This window comes from Colias croceus, chromosome 11, assembly GCF_905220415.1.
Source record: "Colias croceus chromosome 11, ilColCroc2.1".
NCBI lineage: Eukaryota > Metazoa > Arthropoda > Insecta > Lepidoptera > Pieridae > Colias > Colias croceus.
The window spans coordinates 9,911,740-9,938,124 of NC_059547.1; the positions used below are offsets into that span (position 1 = coordinate 9,911,740).

A 26,385-nucleotide genomic window follows, 5' to 3' on the forward strand; every position below is an offset into this window, starting at 1 on the left:
GTATGAAAACTTTAAATAACATGTTTAGCTATTTTATATGTTAGCAGTGATATTAATAAGGTTAGGAATGAAACAGCAGCTCCGTTTGATCACTAGATCCTAAAGTCGGCCGCCTAAAAACGATTTTTATTAGCTGCGGCCGATATAGAGCGAATCGATGCGTAATAACGGCCACCTTAGTAAAACCTTTTCTACAACCGTCGGACTTTACAATAAACAGGGCTAGTGATACAAGATATTGTATTTTAATTTTTGATAATCATGCCGGCTCAATCTAAAAATAATAGAGGCAGTGAATGCCGTCAAAAATCAAAGTATGAGCATCAGAGACGCAATTCGACAATACAACATTCCGAGGACCACTTTACAAGATAGACTTCATGGAAGAATAGACACAGATTGCACAGTTGGTAGAGATACCGTCGAAGAAGATGAAATTGTTCAATGGATGATACGGATGGCTATCTGCGGTTTTCCTAGATCACGTAGCAATGTGATAAATAGCGTTAAAAATATGATAAAAGATCCAATCCGTTTAAAATGGACAACCAAAGAAAAAGTGGTATTCCTTGTTTTTAAAAAGACACTCAATTCTTAATGAAAGGGCTCCAGAAGCTATTACTCTGGAAAGGGCAGTAGTTACAGAAGAAAGTGGTTTAATGACTTACAAGAACATATAAAATCAATCGGGCACGGAAGACATATTATTACAAGATCCACGGAGAATATTAAATAGGGATGAGACGAGCTTTAGTATTTGTCCGAAGACAGGTGAAGTAATAGAGCTTAAGGTATGGAAGAAAATTTATGAAGTTGCTAAGGGTAGTGAAAAAATAACAATAACTGTTTTGCTAGTCATATCTGCAGCAGGAGAATCTTTGCCTCCAATGGATGATTTCCCTGTATCCATAGACCACTAAAGTAATCGTTTATAGCACCATCCTTCTGGTTTCTCAGTTTATCAAATATTGGGTGGATGTGAAGTGTATGTAGTATTCTATGAATATGTTGCAAATGGCTATAATGATTGGGTGATTTCTGATAACATTTCAAAGCCAATTCTTTTTCTAGTTGATGGACACAAGTCTCATTTAACCCCGTATTTTTATTAATTGTCTTAAGAATACTGAATTAGTTACATTCCTTTTAATTTTTAAGACAATGTAACGAAAATACCAATCATGATAGGTGAGTTAGAAAAATGATTTGTATCTCAATTGATAATAAAAAATGTTACCAGTTTTACGTTTTATTGATCTAACTTCACCTTAGAAAAGATATGCCGATATTAGGGCCAAAGACGGCAGATATTAGGGTGTTATCTTGCTATTAGTGGCCGATATTGAGGGAAATCGGCACACTCGAAATAAAAATTCTATATTTAATAAAGTAACAATGGATTCGTAATTTTGAAAATGTAGTAATGGAGTTTCAATATCTATCTACCTAAAAAGGCACTGTAAGAAAGAAAAAGCTATCAATGTAAAAATTACATCCAGTCAAAGTTCAAAAAAAGTTGACATGGCCGATAATTGGTGCCACCACCCTACTACGTTTGTGTGCTAATATTTAGAGATGAGAAAACCTTTACTTTCTTAGTGCACATACCATAAAATTATCTAATACTCATTTATTTAATATACAAACGAATAAGATGTCTCTTCAATAGAAACCTTTAACGGTTCTTTATCAATAGCTCACTTTCTCCCAATAATCGCCGAGTCACTGATAAAAAGAAAAGTGATTGTACGGATTAGAATATACATGCTCATATATGGTTTACGACAATAATTTAACCATGTCTGAGATCTTATAGACTATACTAGCTGTGTCCCGCGTTTTTACCCGCATTGCTCTGCTCCATCTCTGCTCCTATTGGTCTTAGCATTATCTTCAACTAGCTTTCCGCCCACGGCTTCGCCCACGTTTTCAAAGAAAAACCCGCATATATCCCGGTCGCGTGTGATTTTCGGGAGAAAACCTATCCTATGTGTTAATCTAAGTTGCTCTCTATATTTGCGCTAAATTTCATTGTACCTAATCGGTTCAGTAGGTAGTATTTGCGTGAAAGAGTAACAAACACACACATACTCATGCATACTCACAAACATTCGCATTTATAATATGAGTACTTAGTAGGACACCTAAATTAATTGCAATCCTCCAGTTGTTAACGTCTAAAGTCCACGCGAACAAAGTCGCGGGCATCAGCTAGTTTATAATATAGGACTAAATTATACACAAGAGCGTATGTGACGCGCGATTGCCACTAATTGTCGCCCGTGGCGTCGCCTGGAATCCAGGATGTTACGGTAGCTAACTGTGACTAATACTGGTTAACTGGATTGTATCTTATTACGTGTTATTAACTTTTCTTATATAATTACCTTCAGGGAGTGAAAAGTGTGGATTTTTTAAGCATTTGTAAGCGATTTAGCGTGTCATTTTTGTAAAGCGTTTGTAAGTCATTAGTTATCAAAATGTTAACTTTATTCTTATTTATTTAAGCTTAGGTATATCAAGATTTACACATAAGTAATATGTATATATCTATTTCATGAATATTTGGTGGACGCGATAAAAAAACTTGCTGTTTGTTTGTGTGCTATGAAAAATTCAACAAAATTATAGAATACCTATTAAATATATTTTTTGTGTAACTTTTTTGGATTATATATTCTGTTCGGTTGATATTAACAAACACAAAAAAATGCCTGTAAAACAACTTACATAGTTATTGGTTGCTATTGTATCTTATATATTGTATCTATTGTATCTTTGAAACATAGATTCTGTAGTTATTCAATTAAGAGAAACGGGGATAAAAAGGACGTAAAGCCAACCATATAATTTCCCCGTACACGTGTGGAAAATTCATTTATTCAATAATATCAGGCATCATCTCAGACAGATTGAATTGTGACAACCCTATCAATAATGGCTTGCGCAAATAAATGCTCCTTCGATGTCTTTATAAAGCCGCAAGTTATGTAATGCAAGGATTCCTATTCATGTATTCCCTTGATGGGCTGTTAAGCGTTTGATGACGTCATAAAGTATCGTCTGGGGATAGGGTTGTGAACATTTAAATTTAATTTTCGATTTCAATTCTACAAATTTATTAATAGAATCATTTAACATAACTCATGTTTGAATTTCAGTTGTATGTAGGTTATACAAAATATGTACGATACATATAGTTACAAAATTAAAAATCTTAATTCATAAATAATGTCAAATTATTCCTGAAAAGTTAAATTTCGAAAAGCAATAAACATTGCAGTAATTTCGCTAAAATGCACGTTAGAATTTAAACTAAAAACAGGCTCCCTGATTACCAACCTTTGGCAACCCTGGAACTAATAAAAAGGTTGACTTCGTAACATGGCGTCATATCTTACGACTGGTTCTAATGAATACTTCAGGAAAACTAACAGAGATTTATTTATAGTATTTTTTAGGTATATCTTGAGCCCGTATTGAAAAACAGGATTTTTCTTTTAGTCTTTATTACCTACTATTGTCATTTGATAATTTGTATTGCTCCGCTCCTATCGGTCTTAACGTGATGATAGTATAAGTCTTCCTCGATAAATGGACTATCTAACACTGAAATAAATTTTTCACATTGGACCCGTGGTTCCTAAGATTATCGCGTTCAAACAAAAAACTCTTCAACTATATAATATTAGTATAGATATTACGTAATACAGTATCGTGGTTTACTCCAATTATAATTAACATTTAGAGCAGTGAAAGCTAAACACCAACTCGAGGGCCATATTTCGATATTCTTGTGAAATCGATTTGCGAAAGAAAGTGAATTATCGAATTATTACTACGGTTCATTGATTGCAAGTTTGTTCATCGTTTCGTGTTCTTTATGTGTACATTTTCTTATCTATACTAATTATGATAGTTTTGAGTTATTAACAAAATTCATATCACAAATGCAGTCTAAAGCCAATGTTTTACCATCGAATACAATAAATGTAAAAATGTAAGCCAGTCAAGAATTTTCTATAAAACTTTCCAACAAGCTTATAATCATAAGAATGTCTGTACGTATGTTGGTGAAATATATGACGAATAATCTACGAAAAAATAATAAAAATCAATAATGCCCAACTTGAAGTGCAAGCACTCACGTAAATAAAGTTAGATAACAATTAAATGAAAAATATATTAATTACGTTGTAAACTGTACAAAAATAATTCCCATATTTAGATTTCTAGAAATCCATTGAGCGGCCATTGCCGAGTTTCATGCCAATGCATATTTCTATTAGCATGCATGAGTGCATGCGCAAATATGCGCAAACGCATAAAAATATGCGCCCGCGCAACGCAATTTCCTTAAAGGTTTGTAACGTTAGCATGTGAATGTTAAGTGTTATTCAAATTAAGTTATGCATTTTCAGTTATAGACTATAAAGTGACGTAAGACTAACTGTAAAACTTTGTTTATCAAAGAAAGATTTTAGTAAAAAAAAACAAGAAAGAACAATATGTTTGAACTAGTTACTCCTAGCTCCACTGGTTTTTCTCTCGGACAAAACACCATGCAGAGGTTTATTTGTAAAAAAGTAGCTTATTTTTGAAAGTGCATTTTCATTCTCAACCTTATCCAAATCGGTGTTGTGGTTTTGCCGTCAAACCATACCAGACATACATGATACAGTCTACCGCATCACTAAACCTACCTAGAATATAATACAAAGTTGCTTTCCGCCGTCTGATAGAATGATTCAAAAGGAAAGTACTTATAATTTGTGAAGTTTGACAATGCGGGAGAAGACGCGGGCGGAAAGCTAGTTGATAATATAAGTATGGACCTAGTTCTACAAAATAACAGACTGAATTCATCGCTCTACGAATCATTTTAACAAATTTCTAAATCTGTTTCGCGTGATCAATAATAATCTTCCAATATACTTTCACTTATATATATAGCAGAAATATATATTTGCATTAAAAAACATGTAAACACGCACATTGTTTATTATAATTTGTTTATCAAAACCGGTTTATAATTTTAGTCCTGTGGCGGTGACTGTGACTTCAAAGGCAGTGTCTCTGGAGATAATTGAACCAGTTTCTAGATCTAGACATAATATTATTATTAAGCCTTATTTATATCGAGCTTAGTACTTAACTCTTTTAGTAATTAAACCCCTATAAAAGTAGTACGACATATTAATATGTTCTGTTTTTACGCAAAAATAAATGAGATTTTTTACAAAGGTGTGGAATAGACTTCAGAATAAGCTAAGTTGGGATAATTTTTGTGGCAAGTATTAAGTAGATGATATTATGTTTACTTATTAGGAACACTTTCATGCAAAAAATACTTTGTTTTTCGAATTATGACCTAACAGGCGTTTTACTATTTGGATAAAAAACTTAGGTAAGTATCTTATATATAACTAGCTTCCGCCCGCGACTCCGTCCGCGCGGATGTCGGTCTTCGCGTGGATGGTTATTTCTCCATTTTGAGTACCTCTGTCAATAACATCTTATAAATATCTATTGGACCCAATTCCCAAATACGGCTAGGCCTATAATAATACGCAACGTGTGTTCGCGGTTCTACGGAACAACGTCTATGGATAAAACTGAAAAATTAAGATTAATTTTTTTCTACGTATTTTTCCAGGATAAAAAGTATCCTATTTTACGCCCAGGATAATAAGGTATAATTATACCAAGTTTCATCGAAATCGAACCGCTAGTTTTCACGTGATGCCTTCACATACAGACAGACAGACAGACAGACAGACAAAAATTTTTTTAATCACATATTTGGGTTTGGTATCGATCCAGTAACACCCCCTGCTATTTATTTTTTCAATATTTTCAATGTACAGAATTGACCCTTCTACAGATTTATTATATGTATAGATAATATACTTACGGTCTAAGTTTTTTACTCCAATATCATGCATGTAAAACTACTACGAGCTGAACTAGTGCCTCTATAAATTCATAACGGTTCATAAATCTCAAATCAACATTCTGAATTCTGATAGCAATATGTTTTATGAATGTAGATGTGTGTAGTTGTGTACTTGCAATCATAGGTACGGCTTATATTTCATATGATTCCAATATGAAGAGAAAATTCAATTTATTTCTTGATTCAGGTAGGATCGGAAATGACTTTTAATTCTTATTATTTTGGAACATGCCCATTTTCCTAGTTATTATTAAAAGCTAATATAAATGTGATATTCTACGCGAAAACACAATATATTCTCATAGATTTTTAAAATATCACGAATAACAACTTCCATAAAACAAAATATTATTTATTATACCTACCTACATATTTACATTTTACATAGGTACCTACTTCATTACCCTCAAGGCAAGTTCAATAACCTATACAACGTTATTTTCCAAAAAGTTCACAATAAAACTAAACCTTATCTTCATCTCCATTTACATTACTATTCCACCGGTTTATATTCTAGTAATTCCTATCTAGATGTAAAACGTCTTCAGTTAAACCTAAGCCCGGTATAAAAACTTAAGTACCACCTAACAGAAGCATTACCCGGGAATGTTATCTCACTTATCTAAGTTTATATTTAACTTGGAACATGTTTAAGACATTTATAATAACTTGATATTTGCATTTTAATTAATTGTGACTCGTAATGACTTCTTGCAGCTTCGTACAATGATTAGTGCAAGGAAATTTCATCTTGGTATCTAAGAGCCTTGGTTCTCTATGATAAATATCATTTTACTGGCGGTACTTTAGTAAAATTTTTACCTTAAAATTTTATACTACGTCTAGAGTACTTTATTGCACGTTTTAAAAGAAAACAACTCATTCGTTTTTATCGCGGCAAAACATTTTCGACACCCATACCCAAAAATGGTAACAAATAATTAAATTATAATGTTACTCTATAGCTAATAAACAAAACGTAATCCCCATTTTCTATCTGTCAATAGAAAGTACATAATTTCCGATTAATTATACTATTACCATAGTATAAATGCTGTTACCATCTAATTGGTTGCGGTGTCCAGCAGAGCAAGTCAGCGGTAAGGCTATAGTTACTGTTAAAAGGTAAACGAGATCTAGTGAAGCGTAAACATCCAGTGGTTTAGGAATTTATCACTACTATCCTACAATCTATGCATTTTTCTGGAAACTTGTCAAAGACCAAGCTTTGACAACATTTTTGTTCATGTTTATCGAATGATGATTTAGATGTGTTATCTATCACTTATTATTATAATTATCAGCATTGAAAATTATAAAGTATGGTAATTTAGGTGGAAAACTTAGCTAACCTTTCCAAAACACCGCTTTTTGGAAGTCGTTTGTAGTCGTTTTTAATAAGTTTTAAGGAAGACCGACACAGACAAAAATTAAAACGCCTAGCTTAACCATGCAGTTAGGTATAATGGTAAAAATTTCAAGCTATTAATAATAAAATTATTAAAATCATCAATCCTTTATATTTTGTTCTCAAATTCAAAACACATCTTCATTAAACGTGCGTTTCAATTTTGCAAAAATAAATTTATCTATTATGTACTTAAATTACTGATGATCTATTTGTAATTCCTACAAATATTATAATAAGGATATTTTTAACTAAAATTTCAATAAAAATATCGCGCAATAAAGTTTAATTACTATCTTAAACTTCAACCAAGGAAACCTTTTTTCTTGCATCTTGCGTGTATTGCTTACAAATGGGTGTATTCTAATAGTGTAAGTTGTTATTTATGTGGTATTTTCAATAGCAGCTGCATTTTATATCATTTAGCTATAAGAAATAATTGCTAAGATCCTATCAATAGATGTAAGACGCAAGTCGACTGCAAATCGTCTTGATGAATGTGAGATGATGGGATATTGTTTTTCTTTTATTTACAAAGTGTAAGTACCTAATCATTTTAATTGAGCGTACATTTAAAATGTGTATTGTCAGAGAGGAACCTATTAAGTTGACTTCACAATGAGTAAGATAATAATATGAAATATATATAATGAGCTATATAACGTTTTTACACGCTTTTATTAGCTTCACCTTCACCTGTACCTATGTTTGTATGTAACCAACTTTAGACTCGATACGCACTTTAAACGGACGGAATTCAAACTTTGTACACTTATCAAAGATTGATGGCAATACAATAAGTGTTTTTTACCTATGTTAATTATTATTTTTATCACAAAATGTTACTATTTCCCTGTGTTTGGTTGCATATTGTAAACGTAACAACACACTACACGCCTACGCAGACCATGTTATAAATTCCTCTAAATCTATCACAGATAATATAATAGAAAGACACTAAATAGTAAATCTCTATAGTCTTTACTCTTTCTAAATCATTACGCGCCAAAAACAGCCTACACGGCGCGCGGCGTTGACCGAGTTGTCGATAACGGTCAAGCGGGTACCGTGCTTTACGAGGTGCTATGTTTTCGCCTAATGGAATAACATATAGAATGGCTATTTGAAATAGACATTGTATATGCTACATTTACGAATATTAAAAATAATCGTATTGTATGCAACATTGGATATAAGTTGTGGACTAAGTTGTTTAGAAGAATTGTTGGTAAAAATAATTAATGTAGGTAGTAAAAAACCTGAAAAACACGCATAAAGTCGTGAAATATTTTATTTTCACAAATCTGTTCGTTTAAAGTAGGTCAGAATCTACTCTTAAGGAGACAATAACACATAAACATAATAATATACAAACATATACAGGTGAAGCTACAAGCTTAAACAGCGTGTAAAAAGCATGTACCTAAAAAGTGAATTTATTTTGTCTTTCAAAATACGATAAACTGGAATATCTACCATGCTCTCAATACTTGTAAAATCATAGTATTGATTAGTGAAAACGCCATAAAAATGAATTGAAATCAGTTCTATTTACTCACTGACAAGTGCTAAGTATTTCCAAGTTGCCACTTTTACTTGCTTACTTAAACAGAAAAGTTAGTGTACTAGTTTAAATTAAAGAGTTTGTTATAATGTATTAAAATGTTACCTTTGGAGACGATGCTTCATTGATATTCATATTATGTAGGTATATCCTACTAATATTATAAATGCGAAAGTTTGTATGGATGTATGGATGTTTGTTACTCTTTCACGTAAAAACTACTGAACCGATTACAATAAAATTTAGCACACATATAGAGGGTAACTTGGATTAACACATAGGATAGTTTTTACCCCGGAAATCCCACGGGAACGGGAAATATGCGGGTTTTCCTTTGCAAACGCGGGCGAAGCCGCGGGCGGAAATCTAGTCATAATATACACTAACTATGTATTCACATTTTTATAGTTTATTCTCAGTTAATGACCTTAAAAAAATATTAATTCGCCAAGTTTGAGCAATATGGGAAAAATACCGGCTTTCCCTGCCTATAAAGCTGCGGTCGTAAGCCGTGATCATATTATTCATGATCTCGACTGACAACTTATAAGAGCAATATCTAACATTCTTTGAGGGTATTATCGACTTTCTTAGCGAACATACCGACATTCAGGGCATAACTTATAACATTTACTGTTACGTCCCTTTTAGTATTAAATTGGATGATGTAAAGGGGAAAACTTTAAACGTAATTGCTTCAATGAAATAAAATCTTCTGTTTGATCAAAAACATACAATATTAAAATTGACTTTTTCCGAGAAGACACCTCTAATTTTCACACTTTGAGAATTTCTACTTGACGTGGTATAAAACATTGTGTTTTTTTTTCAGGAACAATTATATATAAACATTTGCGAGGGCTTTGACAAGGCAATTACTAAAATAACTTTTGGTTTTATCTCGATACGACACTTTTGGCACTTAAAAAACATGATATTTAGTGCAGACGCATATACCTAGGTATTTTACATGGGAAGAAATAGGTATAAACTATCAAAATTACAAAATTATTGCAATACCTACCTGTTAATTTCGTTTCGACAAGGCCAATACTATCACGAACAAGATTTTGGACTTTGGTTAACATATTACTTTTTAATTCTACATAAGATATTACTTCCAGTAGGAATAGTTACACCGTACACGATTACATCTTCCAACCAGTTTCAAGTAATTTCAGATAGCATCTCTCCAATGTCGTCTTACTGGACGCAATGCAGAAATATTCTAAATATACCTCTAGTACAAAAAAATAAACAGAGAATAAATATTTCTTTTACATGGGAAACGGGTTTAGCTAATCGTTAGGAACAGTGGCTTTTGCGTAGTTATTCCTACCGCATATTTATTGTTACGGAGACTAATGTCTTACAAGAATAAAGAGAAAAAAGAAATATTCAATGTTATTCTATATTAAGTATAGTGTTTATATAATTACAATTGGCAATAGATTATATATAAGTTATGATTCCGTGATTGTCCATGTCTGTTTTCTATATCTATTAATCTTGAAATCTGTGTCTGTATATATAGGTAACGGCTAAACCACAACACCAAATTTGCTGAAATTTGAAATGAAAATCGTCGTAGAGTCAATACTCAGACCATGAAATAGGCTTCATTTTTGAATAGGATTGAAATGAGGGAAATTTTTACCCCGGGGCACAGCCGAATGAATGTAGGTACGAATCTTTACCTACCTTTGTTTCTTTGAACGCCATATCACATAAACTGCTGGAACAATTTCAATTTTCGAATATCCTTTCACCGTTGGATATTTACGTGATCACTGTATGTTATATCCTTTATACCCATTACCTATACTCTATACGGTAGGACAATAGTCAATAATACATGATAATATTACATGTACAAGTTTGTACAATACAATATATTATGTACCGTCTGTAAATTACTTAAATTTTATATAATATACCGGAATACGTAATTGTTATAAGGGCATATTTCTCAAGATACTTTATATATAACAGTTAAACTATTTCTCAACGGAAATCCGGCACTATATGCTAATTAACGTATAAATGTATACAAAATAATGTATTTGTGAGACGTTTACCGTTAGTGTAGTACCTATTATATTATCTGTGGCATGATATATCTTTAATTGGACCACCGTGCACCGAGAGCATTTGTTACAGAAACAATTTTATTTACGATAAACGAAGGTACAAAAATTAAGAGCTGGTTCCTCGAAAATACTATTATGAAGATACCTTTTTTTCCTCACACTAAAATTTACTAAATTTTATACAATACTTTAAATATAAAATGCAACTAGGACCACATCAGTGGGTAGGAAATACCCATGTAGGTTTATAAATATAATCTATCTATACTAATATTATAAAGAGGAAAGGTTTGTAATTATGTATGTATGGTTTTCACGCATAAACTACTGGACCGATTTTGATGAAATTTGGCACAGACAATCTTTAGACCCTGAGAAAGAACATAGGCTACCTTTTATTGCGAAATATGTACCACGGGTGTTAAATTTTAATATACCTAGTTTATTGAAATATTAATGTAATAAGCACACGCAATATACCATGTATTTTCTATTAAAATTCATCATAGGGACTCAAATGATACGTTATAAACTATAAACCATTGCGTACTAAAGTCTGATTTAATGGCCACTTTTATAGTCAATTAACGTTATCCACGTTAAACTTAAATTAAGTCATAAATAATTTATTCAGATGTTTGAAAACTTGGCTTATTAATGACTTATCACCACCATAGCTGACACTAGACAACAATTTTAATAAAGGCGGCTTTTTAACTACATTTTAATACAGAAGCTTTTTAACTACATAAGCTCGTTTTATTATTTTTCTTTTTTTTTATTGATTTTGAAAGTAAGTATAATTAGCCAGCTACTAGTTATTATTCTTTGGTATAATGTATGAAATATTTTTACTAAAACAGTATAGTTAGGTAATAAAGGAATACTAATTAGTAATTACTATAATATAGAATAGTTAGGAAGCGGCAAACTTATTGTGTACCTACGCACTGTATGTACCTAGATTGTTGAAAAAAGTAGAAAACAAAACAAAACACTAGTGAAAATAAATTAATGTGTATTATGTAATTAAGGTAGGTACTTACATAGGTATCTTCCAAACGAGTATTCATAATAGGATTCCTCTAAGGCTACAATTAATTGGCTTATCCAAGTCTTCATTCTTCGGTTATCCATATAAAATCGTTTTATTATAGTATCTATTTCAAGATTTTATCGATTTAAAATACGGACCTGACGTCTTGATAGCAGGCGGGAAAAATTATAGCCATAAACGAGTGCGCTTTTTAATTTTTGTCCATAGATTATGTAAATTACATAAGATATAAAAATAGTATTTGCAAAAATAGTTTTAGCACAACGATAGATTGAACATAGATTTTTTTTTTTTTGAAATTCGATTTTCGAATTATAACTTTTTTTTTAATAAAGAACTTTTTTATAACAGCCCGCGAGATATTCTTACCGACCAGCATCTTTTTAGGTACCTACCTAGGTATAAAAGTTTCGTTCAACCTTTTTGGTCGTGGATCATGGTCATCATTTGGAAAGAAAAAAATAGTTATTCACGTTCCAAATTCAAACCTCTCGGCAGTAGCAGTAGGTACCTATGTTGGTAAAAAATTGTAAAGCCTCGGAGGAATTAAAAGCCGTCACCTTTGTATAGGTACCTACGTAGTTTGTAATAGAATACCTATTGATGGCGCGAGAAAGTTATTAAACTCTAAACATACCTAGGTACCTAACTAAATAAAAGCCATATTATAAAATATCTAAAAATTATGAAGATTAGGTATACTTACCTATTTCCGAGACATCGATAAATACTTTTATACCTAGGTAGGTATATCATTTTACTGTAGTTTTTGAGCAGTTGATTACTTTACCAAAATTAGTCCTAGGTAGGTACATGCCTATGTAGCGGCTCAATAAATACCTAGTACCTACCTAGGTAACTTACAAGTTTTTGCATATTATGTCTTTTCCTAGTAACGTCTCTTATACATAGGTACTTATTATATCTTGCTATATGTACCTACCTACCTACTCAATTAGTTTAATAATAGGTACTTAGCTAGCACTCCTGAGAGCGAGTACAGACAAAGTCGGGACGAATGCTAGTAGGTATTTTCTCATTTAATAACTATATATTAAATATTATTTATAATAAATATTCAAATACTTACATAATAACCAAATAAATAGAAAGATTAGAAAGCAGGATTTTGGAAATCTTCATATGGATCGTACCTAGGTATCTTTAATTTATTGCAGCTACACTGGGTTTTTAATTTTTATTTTATTCTATAATTATTAGCTTTAAACTGCATTATTTAAATAAGAATGTGTAAATATTCGTTAATACAAAGTTACGCAAACTATTTAGTTTATTATAGTAGGTATAAATCGAGACGGGTTATAATAAATGACGTGACACATTAATAAAATGTGTAATAGGTACCTAGGTAGCAAAACGGCCACAATAAGAAAAAAAATCTTACACTTGTAAATTTACATTTTTATAAATATTAAATATCATCGTCTATCAAAAAGTAAGATTAACATTTTTATTTACTTTTTACACTAATTAACTCAAATTTCAAACAATTAATATTTTCAGATTCCATGAACCACAAAAAACAAAAAACACTTACCTAAAGAAATGCTGCACAAAATAATGACCACAAATCTCACAATCACAAACACACAAAAACAAACATTGTCAATATAACAAACAGTTCATAAAACGTACGAATACAACCTTTCACTTCCACGGTTGAAACTCGACTAGGCGTCTTCGTCTTGGCAAAATGCATTCAACAGTGAACTTGAGTTTTCAAGAGCGAGGCTGTATTCTGAAGTCGATGTCGTTTTTGGATCGCATTTAGATCGTTGTCGTACAGGTATAGTACCATCAAGTACCTAGTCGGGAAAAAAAAATCGCTACATAGCGATAAGCCCGCAATTTATACATTTTATTAAGCTATTGCATAACTTTTATCACGGGCCTTGAGCGCGGGGACCGAATCGAGAAATTCCGTAACGAAAAAACCTCACGCTCCCCACTCCAACGGGCTCGGAGGTGTGGCTTGAAGGCATGCTATGCAATAGCTTTACCGCGGCAGTCCCCGAGTGCCACACGTCTTTTTTTATATTTTTTCAGTACCTATATCATTTTATTTTGTGTGCAATTTAAAGTATTAAATAAATAAATATCAACTATTTAGTACTCTGTGGTAGATATAGTCTAATAATTTGGTAAATCAGATGTAGTAACTACATGTAAATTTTGCTGTTTATTTGTTTCTATCACCGTTTTCGTAAATAGCTGCACAAAATCAAAAAGTCCTAATGGCTAATACGTATAAATTCTTACAAAAAATTTTAGTTAAATTACAAGCTATTTCACTTGTAAGTTTTAGAATGGTAGGAAATTTTGTTTGTTAAGTTACAGATATTACATAAATACTAAACAGCACAGCACTTGCCATCGATAAATTCAGTAAATCCTTATCTAAATGCGACGTTTTCAATAATGCAACAATTGATAAAGTAAATCAAAACACTGACTTACTTATAACAAACAAACAAAATTGAATGTATAAAATAATTTAAACTGTAGTAAAATAATTTAAAGTATTAATTTAAAGTATAGATAATTTAAATAATTTTAAGTAGGGATAAAATCATTAATGTATAGAAGTGTATTAAAATTTTAATACAACAATATTGTTTCCCCATTAAAGTAAGTGAAACAGAATAAGCCCGTATTATTAAAGGCGGCTACTGTTGTACAGAGACGGAATACGGACACTCACCTTATTTACTCGCTCGAACGAAACTACATATTAATTACACAATATTATGTATAAAATATAAAATAAACCTTTGATTAGTTATTTAATATTTTCATTGTGTAATAAATAATAATTATCACTTATTATAAACTGGTGCGAGTACAATTATTATTGTAATCCTACTAGGTATTATAAAGGCGAAAGTTTGTATGGATGTATGGATGTTTGTTACTCTTTCACGTAAAAACTACTGAATGGATTTGAATGAAATTTAGCACACATATAGAGGGTAACTTGGATAGGTTTTATCCCGGAAATACCACGGGAACGGGAACTGTGCGGGTTTTTCTTTGAAAACGCGGGCGAAGCCGCGGGCGGAAAGCTAGTTCTATCATAAAGTTTAATATTAATAAAATACCTAGGTATAATATATAACATAATAAATAATAATTATGTACATGGACTTCTATGCGTGTTTAAGAAATGTAGGTATAATTTTGTCAGACCCATGTTCTATATTAGGTATAATACATTATAATTTTATATGGATACATACAATATGTACATCGATATTCTATACCAAATGAACCATTGTCTATTTTTATCTTATATAATAGGGTAAAAAGATAAGTTGTTATTTATGTACGTGTAGGCATTGCATAATGTGACAGGTGCATCTACGCAGCTGCTTCTTGCAACTAGTTTTTAATTAGAAACTTAACATTTAAGTTCTAAGGAATGGTCATCATAGACCAAAGTATTGTATAAAATATATAGTTATGCTAATTTTCCTAACACTATAACAGTAGGTACCTACTTTTAATTTTTAAGTATTTGATAGGTAGTAACTAATCACTAAAAATATGGATTATAAATAATAAAAATATCTATTACTATTGTTAGCGACAACTGTTCGTATGTAAGAATTCTTTATTATTTATTATATTATATTAGCTTCCGCCCGCGACTCCGTTCGCGCGGAAACATTAAGAAAAATTAAGATTTATTTTTTTTTTACGTGTTTTTCCGGGATAAAAAGTATCCTATTTTATGCCCAGGATAACAAGGAATAATTATACTAAGTTTCATCGAAATCGAACCGTTCGTTTTCACGTGATGCCTTCACATACAGACAGACAGACAGAAATTTTTTTTATCACATATTTGGGTTTGGTTAACTAAATATAATATAATATCAACTACCAAAAAAATGTGTCTGTATATTTAGTTACAGCGCTATCTATCTATCAAGATTAACAATTCTAGTAACTACACGTTTTAAATGTAAACTTGCTACTGCAGCAACGTAGTTTCCGTCTTTGTCAATAGATGGCAGGGCAATAAAAGGTTTATTGAAATCTATTCTTTATATTTTTTCATGTTGTCCTTGAATGCTATAAAACTATCAGGCTCTATGAATTTTTACTACCTACCAACTTATGACACATTTTTTTAGTAGAATTGATATTATATTATATTAATAATTATATATATATATATATATTAAACTAAACTAAATTTTAGTTACAGCGCCATCTATATAATAAGATTAACAACTACACGTTTTAAATATGTAAACTTGCTATACTGCAGCAACGTAGTTTTCATCTTTGTCAATAGATGGCAGGGCAATAAAATGTTTATTGCAAGACTATAATGATCTCAAATCTATTCTTTATTTTTTTCATGTTGTCCTTGAAATGCCTTGAATGCTATAAAACTATCTATGAATTTTTCTATTACTTACTTTTAAACATAGTAGAAAATGAATATCCTTCCTAATTTCTATTTTCAATTGTTTTTTGTCCTACGTAGTTATAGCTACACAGTGTATATATGTCGTGGTCATATCGTAGATTTGATCATTTCATGATATGAGTGGCCATTTCACGAAATGGTCGCATATCGTGAAATGGCCAATTTAGTTTGGCCACATCATGATGTGGTTTGGGCAGATCAATGATAAGAAATCGTTTCACGATATGGCCAATTAACGCACGGTTTTTTCATGAAATGACCAAAATTATTTGATCATATCGTAAAATAGTTACATTAATCGTTGGTAGAGGCGCTGTAAGCTCTGTGTTTATGTGATAAGATGGCGGCCGCTGGCGAAAATTAAATTATTCGCAGTTAAAAACTTCATAATTCGTTTAATAACAATATTATGAAGAAAGTCATAGCAAATAATTTACGACGAAGAGGTACGAGTACTATGGAAAATGTGGATATCTTATATGTATTTAAGAAAAAATGCGACTTAAATAAAATAATTTAAGAAACTACTACTATATTATTATATAATTGTTTGTTTTTTAAAAAGCGATCCGCTTCTGGCACTCGCCGGCCGCTGTCGCGGCACGCTCGCTTTGCTCGCTCGGCTCGTGCGTTGTTTATCAAAGTGTAACCTAACCTAACCTAATTGTTTTTATTGCAAAAACGATTCGCTTCTGGCATTCGCCGGCCGCTGCCGCGGCACTAACTTAAATGACATTAAACAAGTTTTTAGAATATAGTTATTCTGAATTTTTTTAATATTTTATGGACTCTTTATATTTTATACGATCTGGCCAAATGTGGATGACCAAATCGTGAAACGTTGACGATTTTACGATCTGATCAAACTATGTTGGCCATTTCACGATATGCGACCATTTCGTGAAATGGCCACTCATATCATGAAATGATCAAATCTACGATATGACCACGACATATACACTGTGTAGCTATAACTAAACTAAAACTTTACAAACATACATATGTATGTTTGTAAAGTTTTAGACACAAAAAATGGACTGATTTAAAAACTAAAGCTAGGTTATTACTGAGTCACATAGACTTTAATCTATTTATCTTTTATCTCTAGACTATTAGATGTTTTTCTTAGAATAAGAAATAGGTATAACCATAAGAAACTGTTTTTCGAAATCTAGGTTTAACAGTAGGTTTACTTAGCTGCTAGGCTTTCCACATTAATTATTGTTTGTGAAGCTAACTTTCTCATTTAAGTAAGTGCTTAAGTGATTTTCCAAGTCCGATTGGCTCGACACACATTTTATTTCTCTGAGTGTTTTCTTGGTCAGTACTATAAACATCTAGAATTATTCTCAACAATAACAATAAATTGGGTAAGCACAGTGATAACCGAATATCCTACTATAATATAATATTATGTTTCAAATAAAAAAAAAATACATTAACTACCTACTTACTTTTAAAATGAAAATACCTAAATGCCGTGGTTTAAAGAAAGTTTATAAAAGAGAATAGCTGTTGTCAAGCTGTAGAAAATAGTTATAGTAGAAACATGGCTGAAAAAAATTTGTTAGACAGATTGGAAAAAACATAAGCATAGTTTTTGGTTGTTAAATCTTAAAGAGGTTCGTTAAAAAATATTTGCATATTCGCATTCAGATGATTTCCACTGCTTTTGAAGTTAAACGTCTTAAATGTTTTCTATTAAAAATACAGTGCTTTAGTGCTTGGTCAGAAATTGAAGATAAAGGTCAGCGCTTACTGGAGTACCTATATTTAAAGTGAATTTACAAAAAAATGGGTGTAGGTATTACATTCTTAACGAATGAATGATATGATGATGATTATCTAAACATATAATAAAATCGTAGAAAAGTCATTATCATTGGTTGAATTTAATGGGCGTGATCTATAATCGATCCAAAAAATATAGTTTTAAGAATTTTTGTCTTTTTTTCTCGTAGAGTTCTGACTAAATAGTCAGAACTTTACAAAATTAGAATGGGACATAACTTTCGATTAAAAAGAGAATCATCGAAAATCAGTTAATCCGCAGTTGAAAGTTTTATAACACTAAAAAAATTGAAAGTACAGTCGAGCTGAGAACTTCTTCCTTTTTTTGAAGTCGTTTGAAAATATCTATTACTAATAATTACTATTAACTTTTATCATTCACTAGTTATAGTGTAAGCTATCCTAAATAATATTGAGTCCAGTTGGCACAGTATCATGCTTTTTAGAGCGAAAATTTTTGCAAGGTTTTATTAGATTTATTAAAAAAAATTGGTTTTGTACTGAAGATCGATTTGATTTTCTTATACAATAAGCGTAAATAATTTACTTACAAAATATTATTTTACTGTGTCAATTATACCTTATTTATGGTACTTGTATAATAAAGAATATAATAATGTCACCGAAAATATTAAACACTGATAAATTATAGTCTCTCGAGATTGCAGTATGTAAACAAATTGCGATCCGTATTATTTACTTGTAATTTATTATTTAACACTTTATTTTTCGTTATGGGCCCTCTTTTATTTTTATTTATTTAAATTTCTATTTTTAGCGTTGGCCCAACAAAACGATCATTGATATTTCCGCCATTACGGCGATTATGTATAAACATCTGCAATGACGCCCAGATATCCTGATTGTCTCAAATCGGCCAACGCTGCCCATTATGAAAAGGGCCTATTATAATTATAATCAGTCGTTTTTACAAACATTATGTTTTCATCCAAATTTCATCGAAGTTCTAACTCAGTGAGTGCCGAGTCGGGGTAGTAAGACATCGTTATCTCAACAACCACTATCAAACGGTTACCAACTTTTATCCGGGGTTGCCAACATTTTCTTAAAAATAAAATTTAATTTAAAGTTCAGATTTTATTGAAGTTATAAATCATATTGATTTTATTGAATGTGAAGTTTAAAAATATACAGGAACTTAAGATAGCAAATACTGAATCAATACATCACGTACCTATTTAATTTAATCATAATACTAGTTAAGTATTAGTTATTACTTTTTGTACTACCTACAACTATTAAAGATAAATTTTGACATTTTTCTGTTCTTAACTTTGTTGACTCTGTCTATTTTGAAGACTTTAAGTAATCCAGTTTTTGGAATAACCTATCGAAATCTTCCATATATGATTTTTAAATATTAGTTAAAAATAGAGCGTGTGTCCTTCTTTGGCAAGATTCAAAGATACCAATATCGTCGCCTTACTCCATGCCGTGACGGTATTGACATGACGCGACCTGAAATTTTACTCTCAACGCGCATAAAGAAGTTTCACTTCAAAAACTTAAGATTTACAATTTTATTACAACACAAATACATTCTCTGATAAAATGTTGACCACCACAGTCCAACGAAAGCTCGCAGCAGAATAAAAAGAACGAAGAGGTGGTCTAAAAGCTTTCAAAGCTTAGTTTGAGTTGACAGTAATTGGGTATGTGTGTACAGGTTTAATTAAAAGTACTTTTTATGGCGTTTCATTGAGACCTAGATGGACTTTGAACTTTAAACATCGTCAATAAGTATTGCAATCAAGCACAGGTAGAACATGAGGAGTAATAGTAGGTATTGTCGTATGTATTTGGAGTGTTCCGTAACGATGATATCTATGTACATATTAATATGGTTGTTTCCACTTCGCTTATTATTTATTACTAGCTGTTCCCCGCGGTTTCACCCGCATTGTTCCGCTCCTGTTGGTCTTAGCGTGATGATATAAAGCCTAAAGCCTTCCTCGATAAATAGGCTATCTAACACCGAAAGAATTTTTCAAATCGGACCAGTAGTTCCTGAGATTAGTGCGTTCAAACAAACAAACAAACTCTTCAGCTTTATAATATTAGTATAGGTGTGAAGTGATTGTGTTGTAATAAACGTAACTTTCTACGCTTATAATAAAATCGATATTATAATATATACATAACTCGTAAGTAGTGGTGGAAAAATGCGTAATCTTTGCCTATATTAGGTATTATAGATAAATTCATACAAATAAACACAGTCTTAACTCACAATTAATTTCGTCTTTGTATTGAAATAAAATTCTTGGTAGTAGCCCGAACTATTAAAACGAAAATCAATCATGACGTAGATTGTAGAGCAATATGTATAACCCTTGTATAACCAATAAAAAACAATTAAGTAATCAAATACAGCATTATAAACATATTAAAACAAAGAGGTAGGTTGTATCATTTTTTTTAAAGTAATTATTGTTTCGATAATTTAACTTTAATTAAAACACGTAAAATAACAGAGTCACGTTGCAAACAGAAATTCATGTTTCACGTTGAAAAATGGATGAGTTTTATCAAATCCCCGAAACTCAAACACTACCTACAAATCCAATTATTCGTATTACTGTATCAATCTTTTAGAGATTTCAACTAGCCCTTTGATAATCTCCAGTTTCCAGATTAAATTCTATTTCATTTCAGATTTCAGAATTTCATTTAAAATATCTGATTTTATTCACTTACTGATGTTGCTTTAAATGTTAGAAGCAAGTTAGAAGGCTTATTTAGTTTTTTTTAAGTAATTTGTTCACTAAGAATATTCTATGTGCAATATATTTCTGATTAGTTAATTAATAATAATTGCTCTTATTTTTGATGAAATACACAACACACATAGTATTTTCTCCTATCCTGATGATCTAATCTTGAGAAGAAAATTGTAGCGAACTTTATTTACATTTTTGCGTAGTGACCGTAGTGACCAGTTACAGGTATTTCAGGTCGATTGTTGGTTGTTGAAATTTTAAATAATATGATGCTCGTGTGTCCATCACGCCACTTACCTGTAAAGAAAATAATAACGGTATTAATAAAATTATTGTACATACATATAATAAACTTTTTTTTTAATACGACTAAGTACTTATACTTTTGCATTTATATGTAAGTATGATATTTTATTTATTTTTAATCAATTCTTTAAATCCAGAAAAAAGGGTCATAATATTATACTACAAAATGCGTCCTTATCGCGATCATTAGGTTATATTTTGTTTAACACTGATTGATTGATTGATAACCGATTGATTGATTAATAACCGATTGATTGATTGATAACCGATTGATTGATTGGTGACCGATTCATTGATAATCGATTGATTGATTGATAATCGATTGATTGATTGATGACCGATTGATTGATGACCGATTGATTGATAACCGATTGATTGATTGACCACTCACCTCACACAATCATGGGCGCACTCCCGTAGCCTGCAGTAGCTGCAGCTGCAGGTGGAGTAGCAGGATCCAAGGTCGGAGTCTCCCAAGCTGATCGAGTCGAACCTGCGACCCAACTCTTCGGAACTGGGCACCGTGTTGCTGCGCCATCTGGAATTGTGTGTCAATGTGTCAAAGTTTTGATGCGAATTGGGCTGAATTGGAAATTTATGGCATGATTTTAGCGATTTTAAATATTCTTATAACCTTATGATAATGAAACATCTAATAATTTTTGAATTGGTTTTGGAAAATCAATAGGTAGGTATTTATTATATGCTTAAATCATCAATCATTGCACTCTACCTATTTTTTCAGTATTAATTGCTTATTCTATAGAGGGAAACTCTTTCCTTTATTAAAATTGGAAGTAGCTCTATCAATTTTATAAAACGAAATGAAAAATGCTTCATTATACATAAACACGATTAAAAATTTACATAAGAACCTTGTCTTATCGCTTAAAGCGATTTCTCCCAGACAACCCAGTTATTTATCGATAGATAATAACACGTAGCAGGCACTGCTTAGCTAACAAACATACTTCACCTAGAAGGGTAAAACTTAGCTACTATCAAACATACCTAGCACTCTTCGAGTCCACATGTTCCACTAGAACATTCCAGGTCCTGTGTATCAAATACAGAAGGAACAGCACTCTCGACGACTCAGCGTTCTGCGGAGGCTTCCGTTTCTTGCTGTTGGCACTACTGATCGCGCTACCCATGTTGGTAGTGTTGGTACTTCAGAAAATCATCTCATTCGTATGGTGACCGTCGATGCGGCACGTGTTCTGTAATTGATAATTGATTATTTTTATTATGTCTTATTTTGTTTTTAGAATTCATAGTTAAACTATCTTAAACAGATGTTTATAATGACGTTAAAAATTTAATTAATTTTAAGTTATAAACAGTTATGAGACTAGGCTCTCAATTAAACGACTTATTAAGCTAAGTAGTACCTACTCTTGCTCATTAAAATTAATAGACCTTTAGCTAAACTTATTTATGAAATTGTGATGAAAACTCTATTTTAGAATTGTTTTTATTTAGATTAATCATTTATTTAGAAAATTGAGTACCTACAATTTATACTTAGTTAAAGTTATATATTATTTAATGCGCACAATTTTTAATTTTACAATACAAGTAAGTATATCAGAAGCAATTAGCGGCAATTGTTTAATTTTTTATATGTATAAATCAACGATTGTAGGTATCCTGTGTGTATTGACGATGTTAGTTGATACATTTTAATTAAGTCGTCGTTCGTTAGTGAATCAGAATAGACGTGTATTACTTTTTACTATAAAGTGCTTTGCGATTTTAATAATTATTTACATGATAATAAGAATTCAAGTTGCATAATTAGTGTTTGGTATTTATATCATTTCAATTTACGTTCGAAACACAGCGAGCGTTTCAAGCGGGAGCAAGACAATTGCAATTTTTTGTCCTGCACGCACCGTAGAACGACTCATATTCGTGCACAAATTATCCATTGCGGAGTAAATATGAGTGTACGCAGATCGCCAACACGTTTAACCAGCAGTGGTGCAGTGGGTACTGCCGGTGGATCGCATCCCGATCTATCGAAGCTAAGTTCGTTTTCAACGAGTTCTACGCCAACTGATACTCAAATCACTTACAGAAAACGGAAACAACCGCTAGAACAAGATTGCAGATGTAGTGATGATATGAAGGATATTCGCTCGGAGTTGAGCCGTATTAGTACATTACTTGAAAAATATGTTTGCTCAAACGAACAAATAATAAACAAAATTCATGAAAACATTTCTGAGGTAAAAACACAAATTACCGAAATTAAATCGTCCAACGAACAATCCTTGAATTTAATTCGCCAAAATACGAATCAAATCAATGAAATTAAGTCATCAGCATGTATGATAATTACTGAACAAAACATATTGAAGAGTACTATTTCTCAATTAGAATCCCAGATCAACCAGGGTGAGAGTAAAATAAAATCACTGGAGTTAAATCTTCAATCAATAAATCAGTCATCCAATCCATCGGGTTTTACGTCTAAAAATCAACTACATATAAATGAACACTTAATCAAGGAACTACGAGACAGAAAAAGCCGCGAAAAAAATGTAATTTTTGCTGGTTTCCCAGAATCGACATCTCATCATAACTCAGAGGAGAGGATATCTAAAGACAACTACGAAATTTTAAAAATTACCTCGCTAATAAGTTCAGACCTACCGAAGCCAGTAAAGATATATAGAATTGGCAAGTATTCACCGGGGAAAAATCGTAGAATAAAGGTTTGCTATGACACAATTGAATCTGCTAAAATAATCCTACGTAACAAAAATAAACTACCCAACAATATTAAAGCTTTTAGTGATCAAACGCCAGCTCAGGAAAAATATCTTAAAAGTTTACAGGATGAACTAAACCGTCGCATTGGTGAAGGAGAAACAGATCTCACAATAAAATACGTTAACGGAATGCCTACTATAAAGAAAATTATGTCAAAAAACTAGAAATAAATTTAAAGACAAACAACCAAAATATCAACTCCTACGAAATACTAGACAGCTATGAAAATTTGCAACTCTCCCGATCCAGGCTTAGATTTATATACTTCAATGCGCGAAGCATAAGAAAAAAAGGTAAACTAGATGAAGTAAAATGTATCCTGAGCTCATTAATAAAACCTATCCACGTAATTCTAATTACTGAAACTTGGATAAATTCTGATGCGCAAGCTTCAGAATTAAATATTGATAATTACACACATTATTTTAACTACCGGACTGACGCAAGAGGAGGTGGAGTCTCAGCATACATCCACAACGATTTAAAACACAATCTTATTGAATCACGATACGAGGAAGGGAACAATTACTTATGGATAAGTTTAGAACGATGTAAAATTGATGTAGGCGTTATCTATAAACCGGGCTATACTAACTGTCAAAAATTCCTTGAAATGTATGAATCGCAATTACAACAAAGGCACAGAGCTATTATTTTTGGAGATTTTAATATCGACTTGTTAACAAAAGATAAAAATACCAAACTATACAAATATACTCTTAAGTGTAATGGACATATATTACTCAATAAACTAACTAAAAAATACAGCACAAGAGACTCCTCAAAAAAATCTATCATTGACCATGTAAGTACGAACCTTCAAAATGATAATTTTCATTTCGCAATAATAAACTCATGTATTTCCGACCATAAGCACATATACGTAGAATTAAAAAAATATTTACCCCCAAAAAGTGTTAAAACTCAATATAAAGCAATTAATTACGAAAGATTATCATCCCTGTCTGACTCCATAGTTGATACTGAAATAAATAAAGATTATACAATATTAGAAAATAAAATTAAATCTATTATAGATAAAAGTAAGATTACTAAAACTAAATTTCTAAATCTGCCCCGAAAAGACTGGATAAACAAAGCAATTTTAACAGAAATTAACGAAAGAAATTTATTATGGTCTCAACTAAAAAACAACCCTAAAAATAAAAACCTTCAAATAAAATTTAACACTCAAAAAATAAAGGTAAAAAAATTTATTCAAGACACAAAAGATTCTTATTATTACCAAGAATTTACAAGGAATATAAAAAAACCCAAGAAATTATGGACTTTAGTAAATAAATTAGCTACTAACAAAACTGTAAAATGTACTTTACCTACTAAATTACTTATAAATTCTGAATATATTACCGAGCCAAATGAAATATGCCAGATATTTAATCAATATTTTTCTACAATAGGATCTCGTCTAGCAAATTTAATACCCCTACAATATCAAACCAACTCTTCCTCAACCTTACCTAAATCACCATCAAAAAGTACGAATTATCCACTTTTCATCCGTGTACACCTAATGAAATTTTAAAAATTATAAATAACCTTAATTCAAACTGTAGTACAGGTCTTGATGGTATTACCACAAAAGCAATTAAATGCATTAAAGAAAAATTAAATCATACCTTAAGCGATTGTTTCAACCAAGCTATAAGTCAAGGACGTTTTCCGGATTCGTTGAAAATAGCGAAGGTAACTCCTATCTATAAGAGTGGTTCAAAATTTGAACCTGGTAACTATAGGCCAATTTCGGTGTTGCCAGTGTTGTCAAAAATATTAGAGAAAATTTTACACACGAGATTAGAAAAATATTTAGACTCATTTAATTTTATTTCAGTGCGTCAATACGGTTTTAAGCCAAAAAGTAACACTCTGTCAGCGACTATAGACCTGACTACTAAAATAAAACAGAACATTGACGCAAAAAATTTAGTTTTGGGAGTATTTATTGACCTACAAAAGGCCTTCGATACCGTTTCTCACGAACTTTTAATAAAGAAATTAGCATCCATTAACATTACTGGTAAAGCACTAGACATGCTGAAATCATATTTAAAAAATCGATCACAAATCGTTAAAATAGATAACTACAATAGCATTCCCTTACCAATTACGTGTGGCATACCACAAGGTTCGATTTTAGGCCCATTGCTTTTTTTAATTTATATTAATAATTTACAAGATTTAAAACTAAATGGTCATCTAACACTTTATGCGGAT

The 26,385-nt window shown here is 31.4% G+C and overlaps 1 protein-coding gene across 2 annotated transcripts in view; it reads right to left on the reverse strand.

Annotated features, from left to right (window-relative positions):
• LOC123695799 (putative uncharacterized protein DDB_G0286901) overlaps positions 1–26,385 on the reverse strand; it is a 102,431-nt gene that overhangs the window by 56,027 nt on the left and 20,019 nt on the right. The window contains exons 2-3 of one of the 2 annotated variants that reach the window (XM_045641727.1): positions 22,384–22,592; positions 21,764–21,910 (exon numbers count right to left, since the gene is read on the reverse strand). In XM_045641727.1, coding sequence (XP_045497683.1) covers positions 21,764–21,910; positions 22,384–22,526 — 290 coding nt within the window. In that variant the 5' untranslated portion in view covers positions 22,527–22,592. Of the gene's footprint in view, positions 1–13,633; positions 13,774–21,763; positions 21,911–22,383; positions 22,593–26,385 lie in introns of those variants that run through there. The other variant, XM_045641732.1, reaches the window with a different exon arrangement.